Source organism: Urocitellus parryii, chromosome 6 (assembly GCF_045843805.1).
Source record: "Urocitellus parryii isolate mUroPar1 chromosome 6, mUroPar1.hap1, whole genome shotgun sequence".
NCBI lineage: Eukaryota > Metazoa > Chordata > Mammalia > Rodentia > Sciuridae > Urocitellus > Urocitellus parryii.
The window spans coordinates 76,124,373-76,143,588 of record NC_135536.1 but is presented as its reverse complement, the minus strand read 5'-3'; the positions used below and the strand labels follow the sequence as shown (position 1 = coordinate 76,143,588).

At 35.4% G+C, this 19,216-nt stretch overlaps 1 protein-coding gene across 2 annotated transcripts in view; it reads right to left on the bottom strand.

Annotated features, from left to right (window-relative positions):
* Positions 1-19,216, bottom strand: part of Wdhd1 (WD repeat and HMG-box DNA binding protein 1) — a 61,421-nt gene that overhangs the window by 16,974 nt on the left and 25,231 nt on the right. For both annotated transcript variants that reach the window (XM_026384129.2, XM_026384128.2), the window contains 2 exons: positions 18,320-18,457; positions 16,213-16,369 (listed from right to left, as the gene is read on the bottom strand). In XM_026384129.2, the coding sequence (XP_026239914.2) occupies positions 16,213-16,369; positions 18,320-18,457 (295 nt within the window). The remainder of the gene's footprint in view (positions 1-16,212; positions 16,370-18,319; positions 18,458-19,216) is intronic.

The window sequence follows — 19,216 nt, the reverse complement described above, 5'->3', positions numbered from 1 at the left end:
TTTATTTTATTAGTATTACTATTATTTTTTAAACTTTAATTTCCATTTTTTTACTATCATTATAAAATTTTTTCTTTTTTTTTTTTGTTGGTTTTAAATTTTTATTTTTTTTCGTTTCTTCTTTCTTTCTTTTCACTTTTTTTTTTCTTTTGTCTTCTCACTTCTTTCAATTTTCCTATTCCACCTTCCTTGAATTCTACCTGCCTACACTCATTCTCTTTAGTGACTTCTTCCCTCCCCTTCTAATATCTCTCCTCCCCAGTATCACACTAATTGGAGGAGGATCACAGCCACTACCTGCCCTGAAAGGGTGACTTTTCAACTATACAAGAGCAATATAATTAAATAGAGGGGGAAAATATCAAAGACACAACAATTTCACCAAGCAGAAAGAAACGCCAGCAGTATGAAATGACAAGGAAAGAAAGGACCACAGGCAATGCAGGTCAACTCAACTTTAGAAGAGGTAATAGCTGCAACAGATGGAATGTCAGATAGAGAGCTCAGGACATACATGCTTCAGATGATCTGGAGTCTCAAGGAAGACATGAGACAGCAAAATCAGACAATGAAAGATCATATTGACAAACAAATCCAGGAAATAAAAGATCAATTTCACAGGGAGATAGAGGTAATAAAAAACAAACAAATAGAAATACTAGAGATGCAGGAATCAATAAACCAACTTAAAAACTCAATTGAGAATACTACCAGCAGAGTTGATCACTTAGAAGATAGAACATCAGACAATGAAGACAGAATATTTCAACTTGAAAAGAACATAGATAGCTCAGCAAGTCTACTAAGAAACCACGAGCAGAACATTCAAGAACTATGGGATAATATCAAAAGACCAAACTTAAGAGTCATTGGGATACAGGAAGGCACAGAGCTCCAAACCAAAGGATTAAGCAATCTATTCAGTGAAATAATACAAGAAAACTTCCCAGACTTGAAGAATGAGACAGAATCCCAAATCCTAGAAGCCTACAGGACGCCGAATGTGCAAAATCATAAGAGATCCACACCTAGACACATTATAATGAAGATGTCCAACATACAGAATAAGGAGAGAATTTTAAAAGCTACAAGGGAAAGGAAGCAGATTACATTTAGGGGTAAACCAATCAGGATAACAGCTGATCTCTCAACACAGACTCTAAAAGCTAGAAGATCCTGGAATAACATATTTCAAACGCTTAAAGAAAATGGATTCCAACCAAGAATCGTGTATCCGGCGAAATTAAGCTTCAGATTAGAAGATGAAATGAAAACCTTCCACGATAAACAAAAGTTAAAAGAATTCGCAGCTAGAAAACCATCTCTTCAAAAAATCCTTGGCAAAACATTACAGGAAGAGGAAATGGAAAATAACATTGATAACCAACAATGGGAGGTAGGACAGTAAAGGGGGGAAAGTAGTCAAAGAGGATAACAAATCAGGTATAGTAACATCAATAAACAAATATGGATAGAAGAACAAACCATATCTCAATAATAACCCTAAATGTTAATGGCTTAAACTCACCAATTAAGAGACACAGGCTAGTAGAATGGATCACAAAACAAGACCCAACAATATGCTGTCTACAGGAGACGCATTTGATAGGAAAAGATGTACATAGACTGAAGGTGAAAGGTTGGGAAAAATCATATCACTCATATGGACCACGGAAACAAGCAGGAGTGTCCATACTCATATCTAATAAAATAGATTTCAAGCCAAAGCTAATCAAAAGGGATAAAGAAGGACACTTCATACTGCTCAAGGGAACCATACACCAACAAGATATAACAATCATAAATATATATGCCCCAAATAATGGTGCAGCCGTGTTTATCAAGCAAACTCTTCTCAAGTTCAAGAGTCTAATAGACCACCATACAATAATCATGGGAGACTTCAACACACCTCTCTCACCACTGGACAGATCTTCCAAACAAAAGTTAAATAAGGAAACTATAGAACTCAATAACACAATTAACAACCTAGACTTAATTGACATATATAGACTATACCACCCAACATCAAGTTGCTACACTTTTTTCTCAGCAGCACATGGAACCTTCTCAAAAATAGACCATATACTATGTCACAGGGCAACTCTTAGACAATACAAAGAGGTAGAGATAATACCATGCATCTTGTCTGATCATAATGGAATGAAACTGAAAATCAATGATAAAAGAAGAAAGGAAAAATCAAGCATCACCTGGAGAATGAACAATAGGTTGCTGAGTGATCAATGGGTTTTAGAAGACATCAAGGAGGAAATTAAAAAATTCCTAGAGTTAAATGAAAACACAGACACAACATATCGGAATCTATGGGACACATTGAAAGCAGTTCTAAGAGGAAAATTCATTGCTTGGAGTTCATTCCTCAAAAAAAGAAAAAACCAACAAATAAATGATCTCATACTTCATCTCAAAATCCTAGAAAAAGAAGAGCAAAACAACAGCAAAAGAAGTAGAAGGCAAGAAATAATTAAAATCAGAGCTGAAATTAATGAAATTGAAACAAAAGAAACAATTGAAAAAATTGACAAAACTAAAAGCTGGTTCTTTGAAAAAAAATAAATAAACTTGACAGACCCTTAGCCATGCTAACGAAGAGAAGAAGAGAGAGAACCCAAATTACTAGCATACGGGATGAAAAAGGCAATATCACAACAGACACTTCAGAAATACAGAAGATAATCAGAAAGTACTTTGAATCCTTATACTCCAATAAAATAGAAGATAGTGAAGGCATAGATAAATTCCTTGAGTCTTATGATCTGCCCAGATTGAGCCAGGAGGATATAGACAACCTAAACAGACCAATAACAATAGAGGAAATAGAAGAAACCATCAAAAGACTACCAACTAAGAAAAGCCCAGGACCGGATGGGTATACAGCAGAGTTTTACAAAACCTTTAAAGAGGAACTAACACCAATACTTTTCAAGCTATTTCAGGAAATAGAAAAAGAGGGAGAACTTCCAAATTCATTCTACGAGGCCAACATCACCCTGATTCCGAAACCAGACAAAGACACTTCAAAGAAAGAAAACTACAGACCAATATCTCTAATGAACCTTGATGCAAAAATCCTCAATAAAATTCTGGCGAATCGGATTCAAATACATATCAAAAAAATTATACACCATGATCAAGTAGGATTCATCCCTGGTATGCAAGGTTGGTTCAATATACGGAAATCAATAAATGTTATCCACCACATCAATAGACTTAAAAACAAGAACCATATGATCATCTCGATAGATGCAGAAAAAGCTTTCGACAAAGTACAGCATCCCTTTATGTTCAAAACTCTAGAAAAATTAGGGATAACTGGATCATACCTCAACATTGTAAAAGCAATCTATGATAAGCCACAGGCCAGCATCATTCTGAATGGAGAAAAATTGAAAGCATTCCCTCTAAGATCTGGTACAAGACAGGGATGCCCTCTCTCGCCACTTCTGTTCAACATAGTCCTCGAAACACTGGCCAGAGCAATTAGGCAGACGAAAGAAATTAAAGGCATAAAAATAGGAAAAGAAGAACTTAAATTATCACTATTTGCAGATGATATGATTCTATACCTAGCAGACCCAAAAGGGTCCACAAAGAAGCTATTAGAGCTAATAAATGAATTCAGCAAAGTGGCAGGATATAAGATCAACACGCATAAATCAAAGGCATTCCTGTATATGAGCGACAAATCCTCTGAAACGGAAATGAGGACAACTACTCCATTCACAATATCCCCCCAAAAAATAAAATACTTGGGAATCAACCTAACAAAAGAGGTGAAAGATTTATACAATGAAAATTACAGAACCCTAAAGAAAGACATAGAAGAAGACCTTAGAAGATGGAAAAATATACCCTGCTCATGGATAGGCAGAACTAACATCATCAAAATGGCGATATTACCAAAAGTCCTATATAAGTTCAATGCAATGCCAATCAAAATCCCAACAGCATATCTTATAGAAATCGATAAAAGAATCATGAAATTCATATGGAATAATAAAAGACCCAGAATAGCAAAAACAATACTAAGCAGGAAGTGTGAATCAGGTGGTATAGCGATACCAGACTTCAAACTATACTACAGAGCAATAGTAACAAAAACAGCATGGTACTGGTACCAAAACAGGCGGGTGGACCAATGGTACAGAATAGAGGACACAGTAACCAATCCACAAAACTACAACTATCTTATTTTTGATAAAGGGGCTAAAAGCATGCAATGGAGGAAGGATAGCATCTTCAACAAATGGTGCTGGGAAAACTGGAAATCCATTTGCACCAAAATGAATCTGAATCCCTATCTCTCGCCGTGCACAAAAGTTAACTCAAAATGGATCAAGGAGCTTGATATTAAATCAGAGACATGGCATCTGATAGAAGAAAAAGTTGGTTATGATCTACACGCTGTGGGATCGGGCTCCAAATTCCTCAATAGGACACCCATAGCGCTAGAGTTAACAAATAGAATCAACAAATGGGACTTACTCAAACTAAAAAGTTTTTTCTCAGCAAAAGAAACAATAAGAGAGATAAACAGGGAGCCTACATCCTGGGAACAAATCTTTACTCCACACACTTCAGATAGAGCCCTAATAACCAGAATATACAAAGAACTCAAAAAATTAGACAATAAGATAACAAATAACCCAATCAATAAATGGGCCAAGGACCTGAACAGACACTTCTCAGAGGAGGACATACAATCAATCAACACGTACATGAAAAAATGCTCACCATCGCTAGCAGTCAGAGAAATGCAAATCAAAACTACCCTAAGATACCATCTCACTCCAGTAAGACTGGCAGCCATTAGGAAGTCAAACAACAATAAGTGCTGGAGAGGATGTGGGGAAAAGGGCACTCTTGTTCATTGCTGGTGGGACTGCAAATTGGTGCAGCCAATTTGGAAAGCAGTATGGAGATTTCTCGGAAAGCTGGGAATGGAACCACCATTCGACCCAGCTATTCCCCTTCTCGGTCTATTCCCTAAAGCCCTAACAAGAGCATGCTACAGGGACACTGCTACATCGATGTTCATAGCAGCTCAATTCACGATAGCAAGACTGTGGAACCAGCCTAGATGCCCTTCAATAGATGAATGGATAAAAAAAATGTGGCATTTATATACTATGGAGTATTATTCTGCATTAAAAAATGACAAAATCATAGAATTTGGAGGGAAATGGATGGCATTAGAGCAGATTATGCTAAGTGAAGCTAGTCAATCTTTAAAAAACAAATACCAAATGACTCCTTTGATATAAGGGGAGTAAACAAGGACAGGGTAGGGACGAAGAGCTTGAGAAGAAGTTTTACATTAAACAGGGATGAGAGGTGGGAGGGAAAGGGAGTGAGAAGGGAAATTGCATGGAAATGGAAGGCGATCCTCAGGGATATACAAAATGTCATACAAGAGGAAAGGAGGGGTAAGACAAGATAATACAAATGGAAGAAATGATTTACAGTAGAAGGGGTAGAGAGAGAAAAGGGGAGGGGAGGGGAGGGGAGGGGAGGGGGGATAGTAGAGAATAGGACAGACATCAGAATACATCAGACACTAGAAAGGCAATATGTCAATCAATGGAAGGGAAACTGATGTGATACAGCAATTTGTATACGGGGTAAAAGGGGGAGTTCATAATCCACGTGAATCAAACCGTGTAATATGATGTATTAAGAACTATGTAATGTTATGAACGACCAATAAAAAAAAATAAAATAAAATAAAAAAATAAAAAATAGTACTTTGGTCAATGCTTACAAATAGTCATCCACTTAAATTATAGTAGAGTTTTTTTGTCAGAGCTTTAAGTCAAGGAATTCCTGAAGGCATTTAAATGGAAAATAGAAATTAGGCCCCTGAGTGTAAGATTGTTTTCATAAACATCTCCTACTATTATTAAATGCCCAGTAAAGTAATTAAAAAAATTAAGCAGCAGCTGAGTGTGGTGAGGCACACCTATAAACCCAATAATTAGAGCCTGAGGCAGGAGGATCACAAGTTCAAGGCCACCCTCAGCAGCTTAGTCAGACCCTGTATCAAAAAATATATTAAACTGGAAGCAGTGGCGCACGCCTATAATCCCAGTGATTAGGGAGGCTGAGACAGGAGGACTGCAAGTTCAAAGCCAGCCTCAGCAACAGCAAGGCACTAAGCAACTCAGTTAGACCCTGTCTCTAAATAAAATACAAAATAGGGCTGGGGATGTGGCTCAGTGGTTGAATGCCCTTGAGTTCAATCCCCAGTACCTCCCAAAATGAATGAATGAACGAATGAATATTAAAAAGGCCAGAGATACAACTCAGTAGTAGAATGCCACTGAGTTCAATCTCTGGTATCTCACCTAAAAAAAGAAAAGAAAAGAAAAGGAAAAATAAAGTAAGCTCCAGGCGGGCATGGTGGCACATGCCCATAATTCTAGCAGCTTGGGAGGCCGAGGCCTTAAGTAACTCAGTGAGACCTTATCTCAAAATGAAATATAAAGAAGGGTTAGGGATGTGACTCTGTGGTTAAGCACCCCTGGGCTCAATATCCCATACCAAAAAACAAAAAAGTAAGCTCCAGTACCCAGAAATGTTTTTTTTTTTTTTTTAAATATTTACTTTTTAAAAGTTTTCGGCGGACACAACATCTTTTTTGTATGTGATGCTGAGGATTGAACCAAGGCCGCACGCATGCCGGGCGAGTGCGCTAGCTTGAGCCACATCCCCAACCCCCCAGGAATGTTTTTGAAACTACACTGGAACTTCTTCTCATGAGACTTGAATACCTTTCCTTTTTTTATGTGACTATACAATAAAAATACAAATGTTTTCAAAGTTCCAATTTTTTTGACATATAATCTTATTTTCTTTCTATTTTCCTCCCTCTTATGATTTTATAGAAACCAGTGATTTTCAGAACAGAGTATAAGGTGGCAGCACAAACACCTTGATTTTGAAAAATTTCTGTAGCAACTGCCATGCAACTATCCAAACAACACAACCACCACGGACTTAATGCTTGGGCCAAATATAGAAGAACATGTGCATTCACAAATGTAAGTATAATTACATACATACATATACATTAACAAAATTAAAAAGGTTGCTAATTTTTGTCTACACACTCTTTTTTTTATAACATGATAAATTTTGTTTTAAAACATTTTATAGCTCAAATACTCCATTAATTTATACACAGCAAACAATGATCACAAAAGATGCTGACTGAGATTTTATTAACACTTTAACCCACATTTACATTAAAGCAGAGCACCAATTCATATTTTTTATAATTTTCTTAGCTTTAAAGACTTGAACTAAAGACTTTTTCTTCATTAAAAATCCCTCTGATGGAGAAAACAGAGGGAAAAAACACATTTTGATTGTTAATTTGATGGGTTTTGCCTACTATGAATGAATTTCTTAGAAACCATGTGCCTAAACCATTTGGAAGAGGAAATGTGAAAAAAATAAACCACTGTTACTAAGGAGACAAAATTACTTCAATTTCTTTGCAAAATAATCACCAAATCTGTTTTCTTATTATATTAAAGGGAGAGTTAAAAAAAAAAAAAAAAACAGCAGATTACAGAAAATTGGGGCCAATGTCCAAACCAATCTTCCCTAGTCAGAAAGTTTTGCTTTCTATTCTGTGTTACAAAGGACTTTGTTCACAACTTTTTTTTTTTTTTTTCTGACAGTACTGGGGATTGAACCCAGGGAAGCTCCACAAGTGAGCTATAACCCCAGCTCTTTAATTTTCATTGAGACATAGAGTCTCATGAAGTTGCTGAGGCTTGTGATCCTCCTGCCTCAGCCTCCCCAGTAGCTGGGATTCACAGGCATGCACCACTACCCTTGGCTGTTCACACCTCTTTTAAAGCACTTCGTTAAGGATTAGCATAATGATTTTACAAACCTACCTCTTCAGGGTTGCAAAATTAATTTTTGTGTAGTATAATACATATAGTCAGTACTATACTATAACAAATGCTTGTTAAATGAACACAACTAAAAAAATCTGATATTCATGTTCAGAGTTTCTAAAAAGAAGAAAGGAAGGTGGCTGTTTATATAGACCAAGTTAGACTGTAGCACAGCAAAATCAGTTATCTCTGTTATATATTAACCAGTTGCGATCATGACACAATAAATGCAGTTTTCCTAAACTGAAATTCAAGTAAAAGTGGGTAGAGGTGACAGATCTACAGATCAATAATTTCTTATTTCATAATTATAGAGAAATGTTTTGCACTGGCAAATGAATTTTTTAAAAATTACTTTTAACTAATTACACTCCCTTTTAAAAGATCCTGAACAAAAAGAAAAATTATGAATTAGGTTAGAAAATGCATGTAAAATTAAAAAACTAAAGAAACAAGTATCATTAACATGAACTACAAAGCCTTTTAGGAAGAAAACCACTGTTAAATTAATAGCTATCATTTAATGAACATTCACTAAGGTTGAGTGTTCTACAACTTCAACTTCACAGCAATTCTGTGAGAGGAGCACATTTTGATATTAGAAATGAGGAAAAGAAAAGAGGCTCAAAGAATGTAACCAGCATGGCCACGTCAAATAAAGAACAGAACAGCAGAGTAGTCACAGAGTAGTCATACTGCGACTCGGAGTCTGAACCTGGGACCACTTGCTTTCCAGAGAAACACCAATACTAACAAACAGAAGCATCAGAAATTTAAATAAACAGAATAAATTTCTTGATAACAAGAACAGGTAAACACAGGACTAGACTACTGATGGTGGGTGTAGAATCTCTAGACTTTCATGTATCTCTTTCCACAGGAAGGAAATCAATCATCTCTGAGTGTCTGTAAATATAAGACAGCTGGTATGAAAAGTGCAATAGACCATACTGAGTAGTACAATTTCCAACCTTTGAAAAATATGCAAGCCTATTTTTTTCCAGAATAAACCTGGAAAAAATGAAAACACCCTGAAATTATTCAATTTATTACAGTAGATAAAATTAAATACATTTTCATAAGCAGACTTTTTAGGACATATTCTCGGTGTTTCAAATGTTTGCTTTATAACACTCTCCTAAGAAATTCAACTATAATAGACTGATTCTTAAGGAAGAAGTAATGTACATATCAACTCAACTGCCATTGTTCCTTTATTTTGATACAAAACAATGGTTTTGTTTTGTTTTGCCATTAACTGTGTGATCCCAAATAAGTTACTTCATCTTTTTTGAACCCCAGTTTTGTCATATATAAAAACTGGGGGTAAATGCAAAGATGAAGGCAGGGGGTGCAGGACCTGGACCAAAAGAAACCAGTAGTTGGGGCTAGGGTTGTGGCTCAGTGGTAGAGAGCTTGCCTACCATGTGTGACATGCTGAGTTTGAGTCTCAGCACCACATACAAACAAACAAAGGTCCATTGACAACTAAAAAAATAAAAAAATAAATCCCTGTAGGGCAATTGAGTTATTCACACAGGAATCGTGCATTATTCATAGACTCAACACAAAACATTTTCCACATTATGTATCAGAATTTTCATATGCATATAAATGCTATGATTTACAAATACAAATTTATATTAACATACAACTTTGAGCTGGATATGGTGATACACGCCTGTAATACCAGCAACCTGGGAAGCTGTGGCAGGAGGATCAAAAGTTCCAGGCCAGTCTTGGCAATTTAGCGAAACTCTGCCTAAAAAAATAAAAACAAAGGGCTGGGGTGTAGCTTGGTGGTTGAGCACCCCTGGGTTCAATCCCTAGTACCAAATATTAGTTAATTAATTAATTAATATAGCACTTCTATAGGTCTATAGAAGCTTCTGTTATTATGAATAATCTACCAGCTGATTGTAGAACTACTACCATTTGGAGATCAAGAATGTCCAACACTTAAAAATGGCTCCTATATTTGAAAATGTCAGGAATCATTGGCACAGACAATTTCTAAAATCTTCCCAAGTCTAAAAGCTATAATTTAAAGTCCATTATTTCTTTATCCCATGTTAAATTTAACAGTTAAATGTTACCAGCTATAATTACCATGGATTCTAATGACAGTTAAACTCTTTAAAATCTTAACAGAAAAGCAGGCAAGAAAAGACTTGTTGTATAAATACTAGGGGTTTAAAAACTGAGCTTAAAAAAAAAAAGCTTGATAATTTATAATATTAAATGAAAAACCAAAATTACTCATGGCAATTGAATAATTTCACATACCTCCTTAAGATAATAACATTTGGGCCAGGATTATGGCTTAGTGGTGGAGTGCTTAACTAGCATGCGTGAAGCACTGGGTTTGATCCCTGGCACCACATAAAAATAAAAACAAATAAAATAAAGGTATAGTGTCCACCTACAATGAAAAAAATATTTAAAAAAAATCTTTCTTAAAAAAAGATAGTGAAATGCACTAACAAAATGAATTATTAACTTAAAGATGAGGAAGGATAGTAAAAAATCCTCATAGTTTCAAATCTTAACTCTCTAATAAGATAGCACATAAGTTCTTTAATTCAAATTTCTAAGCAATATGATTCCTAGAAATGAACATGCAAAACACTCCTAAGAACAAGCTATAGCCTAAGACTGTTAACTAATATAATCTTTCCTTATTTTTTGTACTGTACTGAGAATTGAACCCAAGGGTACTCTACTCCAGAGCTATGTCCCAGACTTTTTTATTTATGCTTTTTGAGACAGTTTTGCTAAGTTGCCCAGGCTGGTGTTGAACTTGTGATTCCCCTGAGTCACTGGAATTACAGGTGCCAGGATCTTTATAATGCTAAATATGTCAATGATGTAATATCTGGAGACTCTGTAAAGACAAAACATTCATAAAGAACAATTCCTCTATAGTTCTCTATGAAGTTTTTGCATTTGTACCTATCTTCTTTTTCCCTCTCATTACAAGTGATAAGATGTCTATCATTTAGATAGATAGTCTAAAATCTATCACCTTTTTCTTTATTAAAGATTTCATTCCTTTGGCTTTCTCATGTTCTTACATTGTCAATCTCACCCTCTTTATTAAATTCTGTGGCAAAAGATCATAAAAATGCTGTAAAGCTGGATACAGTGGTACACAGCTGTAATCCCTGCAACTCAGAAGGCTGAGGAAGGAAGATTGAAAGGGTAGCCCCAGCAACTTAACAAGGTCCTAAGTAACTTAGTGAGACCCCGTCTAAAAAATAAAAGGACTGGAGATGTGGCTCACTGGAGATGTAAAAAGTCCCTGGGTTCAATCTTCAGTATTCCTCAAAAAAAAAAAAAAAAAAAAAAAGAATCACCCAAGCTAAAGAATCCCCTGCTTGACTTCTTTTTAAAAAAAAAAAAAAAAAAATATATTTATTTTTTAGTTTTTGGCAGACACAACATCTTTGTATGTGGTGCTGAGGATCGAACCCGGGCCGCACGCATGCCAGGCTAGTGCACTATGGCTTGAGCCACATCCCCATCCCCTCTGCTTGACTTCTTATCCCCTTTTAGGTACCAAAATGTGCTCTTCTTCATAGCCAAACTTCTTGAAAAGAGTTGTTTACATATTCTACTTTCATTTCCTTACATCTCATGCCTTTCCTAATCTGGAATTTAACATTTTATTATGCCACTAAGACCAATTTTATGAGTCACCAATAACCTCCATGTAGTCAAAATGACAAGTTTTCTTGAACTTGACTTCTAGCCTTAAGCGATTCAGCTTATTGAATTGTTGCTTTCATTTTTTAAAAGTTCAATTTATTTAACTTTTGAATAAGGAATACATTTATATGTTGAAAAAGTATAAAAGGAATATAGGTCCAGTACAGTGACACAGGCCTGTAATCCCAGGTGCTCGGGAGGTGAGGCAAGAGGATGCCAGATTCAAAGCCAGCCTCAGCAATTTAGCAAGGTCCTAAGCAATTTAGTGAAACCCTACTTTAAAACTGGAAAAAAATTTTTAAAAAAATTTAAAAAATAAAATAAAAGGGCTGAAGATATGGCTCAAGTGATTAAGTGCCCCTGGTTTCAACCCATAGTACCAAAAAAAAAAAAAAAAGAAAAAATACAGAAGTCTCTTCTCTATATTATCCCACTGAACTTTTCTCTACCAATTAATGACTTTCCTTTCTAGAATTTCAAGAAATTCTTCAGCATATATAATCAAATAAAATTATGTATTCTTATGCTCTCCTCCCTTTCAAACAAAAGGTATTAATTTCACTGCAACACATCTTCCAGATCCTTCCATATCACCACAGTGTCCTTATCCTTTTCGTAAGTTTTACCGAGACATAATTAACACATTAGAGTTCACATGAAATGTACCTTAGTTGTGTCACACCACAGAGCATACAGGTCAGTAGTTTCCAGTAGATTCACAGAGTTGTGCGTCAATTATCACTAAATGTAAAATATTTTCATCATCCCCAAAAGAAATCTCATACCCATTAAGTTACTCCCTATTCTGTGCTCCACTCTTCCTCCCAACTCTCTACCCTTTGGTAACCACTAATATATTTGTTTCTGGATGGCCTATTCTGGATACTTCATCTAAATGAAATCAAACAGTATATAGCCCTTTGTGTCTAGTTTCTTTTACTTAGCATAGTTTTCAAGGTTCATCTGTTGTAGTATTTATTTTTACTTTATCTTTTATAGTCCAATAATAGATTAACTTTTTATTTATCTATTTATCAGTTGATGGACATTTGCATTGTTTTTTTCAGCTATTATGAATAAATCTACTATGAACATTTACATGCAAGTTTTTGTATGAATGTGTATACACATTCTCTTAGTTACATAACTAGGAGTGAGTAGCTGGGTCATATGGTAACTCTACATTTAACCTTTTGAGGAACTACCAAACTACCATTTTATATCCTACCAGTAGTGCCAATGGGTTCTGATTCTCCCACACTCTCATCAACACTTATTATTGTGCCTTTTCTGATTACAGTTATCCTAGTGGATATGTAGTAATATTTCTTGGCAGTTTTATTTTCATTTCCTTAATGACTGATAACAATGGATTTATTTTCATGAATATATTTGCATTCTTATCTGCCAGTGAATAGCTTTTTCTGGAGAAATAACTCCTCAAATCCTTTGCCTATTTTTAAATTGGGTCTCTTTTTCTGAGTTATAAGAGTTCTTCACATATTCTGGGTACAAATTCCTCATTACATATATGATTTGCTTTACTTCTTTAAAAAGCGGTAGTATTCTAGGAGTCAGATATACAGAATGTATTTGGAAATTTAGGTTTCCAGTCTTCTGCTAATAACAACCCCACCTGTAGGATACCATTTTAGTGTATCACACCTCAGGTATACTAATAGCAGTAGCTTCCCAAACTTTCATGTGTACATGAATCACCTGGGATCTTGTTAAAGTACAGCTTCTGATTCAGTAGGTCTGACACAATCCCTCATATGCAGCATTTCTAACAAGCTCCCTAGTTAAGTTGATGCTGCTAGTCTGTGGATCACACTTTAACTAGCAAGTACTACTACATCTGTAGGACAAATTCTAAAAGCAGAATTGATGGGTCAAGGAGCGTGTGCATTTCTAATTCTGGCAAATTGTCCTCCATGGGGATTATACCAACTTATATTACCATCAGGAATGTATGAACATGATTACTTCCCCCAAATATTTACCAATGAAGAATATTACCAGGGGCTGGGGTTGTGGCTCAGTGGTAGAGCACTTGCCTGGCATGTGTGAAGCCCTGGGTTCGAGCCTCAGCACTGCATATAAATAAATAAAAAGATCCATTAACAACTAAAAAAAAAAAAAAAAAAAGAATATTACCAAACTTTCAGATCTCTCTGATAAATGTTTTAAAATTCTTTAGTTTTGTATTTATATTCAATGATATTAATTATCTTTTCATATATTTGAAAGCCATTTGTATTTTTCTTCCTGACTACTGTGTCTATTTCTTGAATTTGTCTCCCCTACAGCTTCTATGATTTGACTCCTTTTAAGTAATTTTTTCCTTACTTCTGGTATCTCAATTTGGATATTTCTCAGGCATTTCAAACTTTTAATATCAAGAAAGAATTCCTTTCCATCTTAAATGGAAAAGGTTTGACATCCAGCTGTTAAAACAAAATCATTATTAATTCTTCTTTCCTATTTCTAACCCTTAATCTACTATCAAGTCTGATGTTTCCAGCTCAAATCTGCTTCTCTTCATTTCCACTACAGTCTAAATTATAGTCACAGAAGTTGGTTTTTTTTTTTTAAAGAGAGAGAGAGAGAAGAGAGAGATAATTTTTTAATATTTATTTTTTAGGTTTTTTCGGCAGACACAACATCTTTGTTTGTATGTGGTGCTGAGGATTGAACCTGGGCCGCACGCATGCCAGGCGAGCACGCTACCAATTGAGCCACAACCCCAGCCCAGGAGTTGGGTTTTTGACTCAGTGGTAGAGCACTTGCCTAGCATGTGTGAGGCACTGGTTCAATTCTCAACACTGCATATAAATAAATAAACAAAATAAAGGCTCATCAACGTCTAAAACTATTTTAAAATATAAAAAATAAATTATAGTCAAGAGTTAGATGATTGCAAAAATCACCCTCAGTGTTTCTCGGTGAAGGCCCACACAACATTTGGGGAGGGACAAACTCTAGTATGGAGCTGTCCTGAATACTACAGCATGTTTAACAACTCTGGCACCATGGCTCCAAATGCTAGGGTGGCTCCTGGTCACCACTATAAGAGTTAAAAATAATATCCCACATTTCCAAATATTCCTGAAGGAGGGGCTAAATCCCCTCATTGAAAACCATCTCTCCAATTCCAGTCTTTTTGTTTTTGTACTGGGAATTGGACCCAGAGATGTTCTAACATTGAGCTATGTCCCCAGCCCCCCTTTTTTTAAAAATTTGAGACAGAGTATCCCTAAGTTGCTGGGGCTGACCTTGAACTTGCAATCCTCCTGCCTCAGTCTCCTGAGTAGCTGGAATTGCAGGTGTATGCCACCATGTCCATCTGCACTTCCAGTCTTAACCCTTTCAATCCATTTACTACACATATAGTTTTCTTTTTGTACCATAAATCAGATTACACGATTTCCCTGGACAAAGTCCTTGATTGTTTTCTGGAAAAATGACATAAAATACAAACTGCTGAAGTATGACCTATAATACAGCCTCTAACTTTCTGATATCACCTTGGATTTATGACTCCATTATCCCTTGTTTCTTGTATCATAGCCACATTTAAATCTTTTCAATCCTTTTCTAACTTCAGAGCCTTTGTCCATGTTGCTTACTCTGCATGGACTACTTTTACTTCATTCTACAAAGAATGTAATCTCCTATAAAGACTCGTACCACTGGCCAGAGTTTTTCATAATCACCCTTCCTGGAATATACCTTTTTATTAATTCTCCATCATGGGTCTGGTCAGATTAATTAGTAGAATGTATCCAAAGCAGTAATAAATATTTTACTTATTTCTGTTATCTGTCTCTCCAGTCAAACTATAAGCTCCATGAAAACGAAGATCTCTTAGGTCACCAAATACCTATAAAATGTCAACTGACATTCTTTGCGACTAAGACATCAAATGTCAAAAAAAGAGGACAATCTTCAATACAATACTGAGTTGAGTCTATATGAACTGAGATTTCTACATTTATAATAAACAAATTTCTATTAGCCCTATCCCCTACATATGATCATTAAGCAAAAACAAAACACAACAAAACAACAACAAAAAAACATATATATCTCAAAAAGGAATAGAATTATACAAATTCCCAATTTAATGACTGTGTTATGGTTTGGATGTGAGGAATCCCCCCAAAGCTCATGTGTGAGAGAGTGCAAGAAGGTTTAGAGGAGAAATAATTGGGTTATGAGAGTCTTAACCCAATCTGTGAATTAATCATGATGGGATTAACCAGATGGTAACTGAAAACAGATAGGGTATGGCTGGAGCAGAGAGGTCATTGGGGGCTTGGCTTTGAGGTATATATTTTGTCTCCAGCAGTGGAGCCTCTCTGAATGGAGCCTGCTGTCTATGGATTGAGACCTCTGAAACTGTGAGCCACCAAATTAACTTTTCTTCCTCCATAATTGTTCTGGGGTCTTTTAGTTGCAGCAGCCAAAAAGCTGACCAAAACACTATGGAAAACAAGTAAATTCACTAAGATGAAAGATAAAGAGCCTTTAAGAAAGAATTCAAAGCACTTTTAAAATAATGGCCTACCTTAGCTGCTGGGGATTTTCATGGACACCAATCACCCAGTAGTGATCAGACTTTCCTTTGCAGTGTTCTCTCGTGTTACACACAGGAGTCCATGTATTACTAAACCCTCTGTTAAGCATTCGAACACAGCCTTCAGAATCCACGTAGCAGGGGGTACCTATATTCCAACAAAAAAGAAATTACTTGGAGATATAGCACATATTTGTTAAATAAATCCTGTTTCAAAAAAAAATACATACCAAGGACTTAACTTTTATATATATATATATATATCTTTATTTTATTTATTTATTTTTATGTGGTACTGAGGATCGAACCCAGGGCCTCCCATGTGCTAGGCAAGCGCTCTACCACTGAGCCACAATCCCAGCTCCACCAGGATTTAACTTTTATTTCAAAAAGCAAAGTAAAAAAAGGAAAATAACCCAAGACTGCCTTCTGTGAAATTTCATGAACCACACAGACTATGATCTAACAGAAGAAAAAAACTGCATGCGATATGACTGAAATTTACCCATATAAAGAGAAAAAAACACAGTTTCAATGAAAACTCTGCCATCTGCTGGAATGTAACAGTAACTACTTTAAGCCAATTACAGGGAAAAACAAGAAAAACATTAACAACAACAAAAAAACCCAACATCTGAAGGCTCCTTCCAGGTAAAGAGAGATTTGATAAAATGATTAGAAACTGATAGAAGGTAATGATATAAACAAATACCTTTGTTACTCTTTTCTTTCATAGCAAAAATGTTTCCTACTTACTATGCTCCCACCTCAGGAAGTGCATGACAAGTTATCTAATTAACCCTTTTCATACCTGTAGCTTCATACCTCTCTTACTCTGAAAACATTAATTTCCTCAGGGATTACATATGATTGGAACTTGGAAAAAGAAAAAGCTATATAAACGGGAACTATTATTATTAAAGCATAAATGACTAATAATATCCCAATAGAAAACAAATCCAAAAATGGTCAACACTTTAAAGACATATAAACCGGGCACAGTAGGGCATGCCTGTAATCCCAGGTACTTGGGAGGCTAAGGTAGGCCAGGTTTGAGGCCAGACTGGGCAACTTAGCAAACCCCTGTCTCAAATAAAAAAATGAAAAGGGTTAGGTTTGAAGATAAGTAGAGCACCTCTGGGTTCAATCTCTGATACAGCAAAACAAACAAACAAACAAACAAACAAAAAAATTGAGGTTTTCAGTGATGTAAACAAAGACCATACATTGCTAATAACAAAAATATTTAAGCCTCTGAGAGAAGAATAACAAATGCTTTAAAATATGGTATTCTTTCCTGTCTTTCAAATCATATCATAAGCCACTATAAATGGGTCTAAAATACACCATCCAACAGAAACACGTGAGTCACAAATGTAATGTATATAACAAATACATACATACATATGTTACTTAATATATGTGTGTAAACACATTGCAAATTTATTATTTGCAGTACTAGACCAGGGCAATCACTGCCCATGCTAGGCAATTGCTCTACCACTAAGCTACTTCCTCAGCCCTACACAAATATGAATTTTTAATTCATAATGCCTCTTTTAAAAAAGGAGGGATAGTTAATTTTAATGTCTTATTTAATCCAATATATCCAAAATATCACCACTTAAAAATGTAACAACAGAAAAAAGATTAGAGTTTTTTACATTTTTCTTTAATATTAAATTTGGAGAATATACTTACAGAACATTAGCCACATTTTAAGTGTTCAATAGCCACATGTGGCCAGTAGTTAATTGCAATGGACAGGACAGTTCCAGAAAATTCTTAATTTTGTGTACAATCTGCTAGGAAAGATCCTACTTTACTGTTGATTTGTATTTCTTCCTTGCTGTCTAATAAATAAATATTAGGAAACCATTTCCATTAGTAAGTTTCTAATGTGAATTCTCATAAAAAGAAATCTTATTCTTTACACATATTACTTTACCTAACAAGTGCAGTTTCAAATTCTGCCAACATGTTAAAATACAGAAATTAAATGTAAAATATAGACAACTTATCTTTAAAGAAATTAATTAATTTTATTAATGATTTTCTTCTTGAAAAGTGAGCTTAATAAAAGAAAAAATTAGCTTGCCTTCAGCTGAAAAACCAACCCAGACAAGGTAGGATTTCCTTGTAAGAGGAAGAGGATCACCATGTAAAATTTGTTTCTTCTTTTTTCCCAGCTCTAATAGTTGAACTCCAAGGCACTGATCTCCATCAAATCCTGTACCTAGTGAGAAAATGTAAATATAAATCAAGCATTGAAGGTTATTCAGCAATAATGCAATCTAAATTATTTTCTTGATTGATTTTATGTTTCAATTTTAGAATAACTAGTTCTATTTTTATAGACAACCCATGTGAGGCACCATTCAGGTATTAGAAGTAGAATAACATGTTACATGGACTATTTATATGATTATAAATGATATTCACTTAATTAAGATTTATTTATAAAGAACTTATCATGTAACCCTAGGCACTGGTCTAGACAATGGGGCTACAATGGTAAACAGTTTTTCTCCCCCCATGAAATTCATACTCAGGTTGAAAAAGAAATTTAAAAGATTCAAGAAGAGCAAAAAACACTACCAAAGATTTGAAGCAAATATGTGCTAGAAAGAACTGAGAGATTAGTTTAGATTATAGTTAGAGGTGGCCTTTATGAGAAATTAAAATTTAATCTGAGATATGAATTGCAAGTTGGGGCCAGCCATGCAAATGTTAAGGAAAGGAATACTATAAGAGAAAGAGGGAATCACTGATGGAAGGTCCTTGGGCAGCGGCAAGCTCACAGTGTTCAAAGTACACAAAGTAGCAGGTATGGCCAGAACATGGCAAAAAGAGAAAGTGGCAAGAGATGAGGCTACAGAGGGCAAAGGTCAGCTCGTGTAGGATCAGATCACCTTACCAGCTACAGTAAGAAGTCTGACTAAAAGTGAAAGAACCTCAGAGATATTTGAGCAGAAGAGGGAGATGATCTGATTTT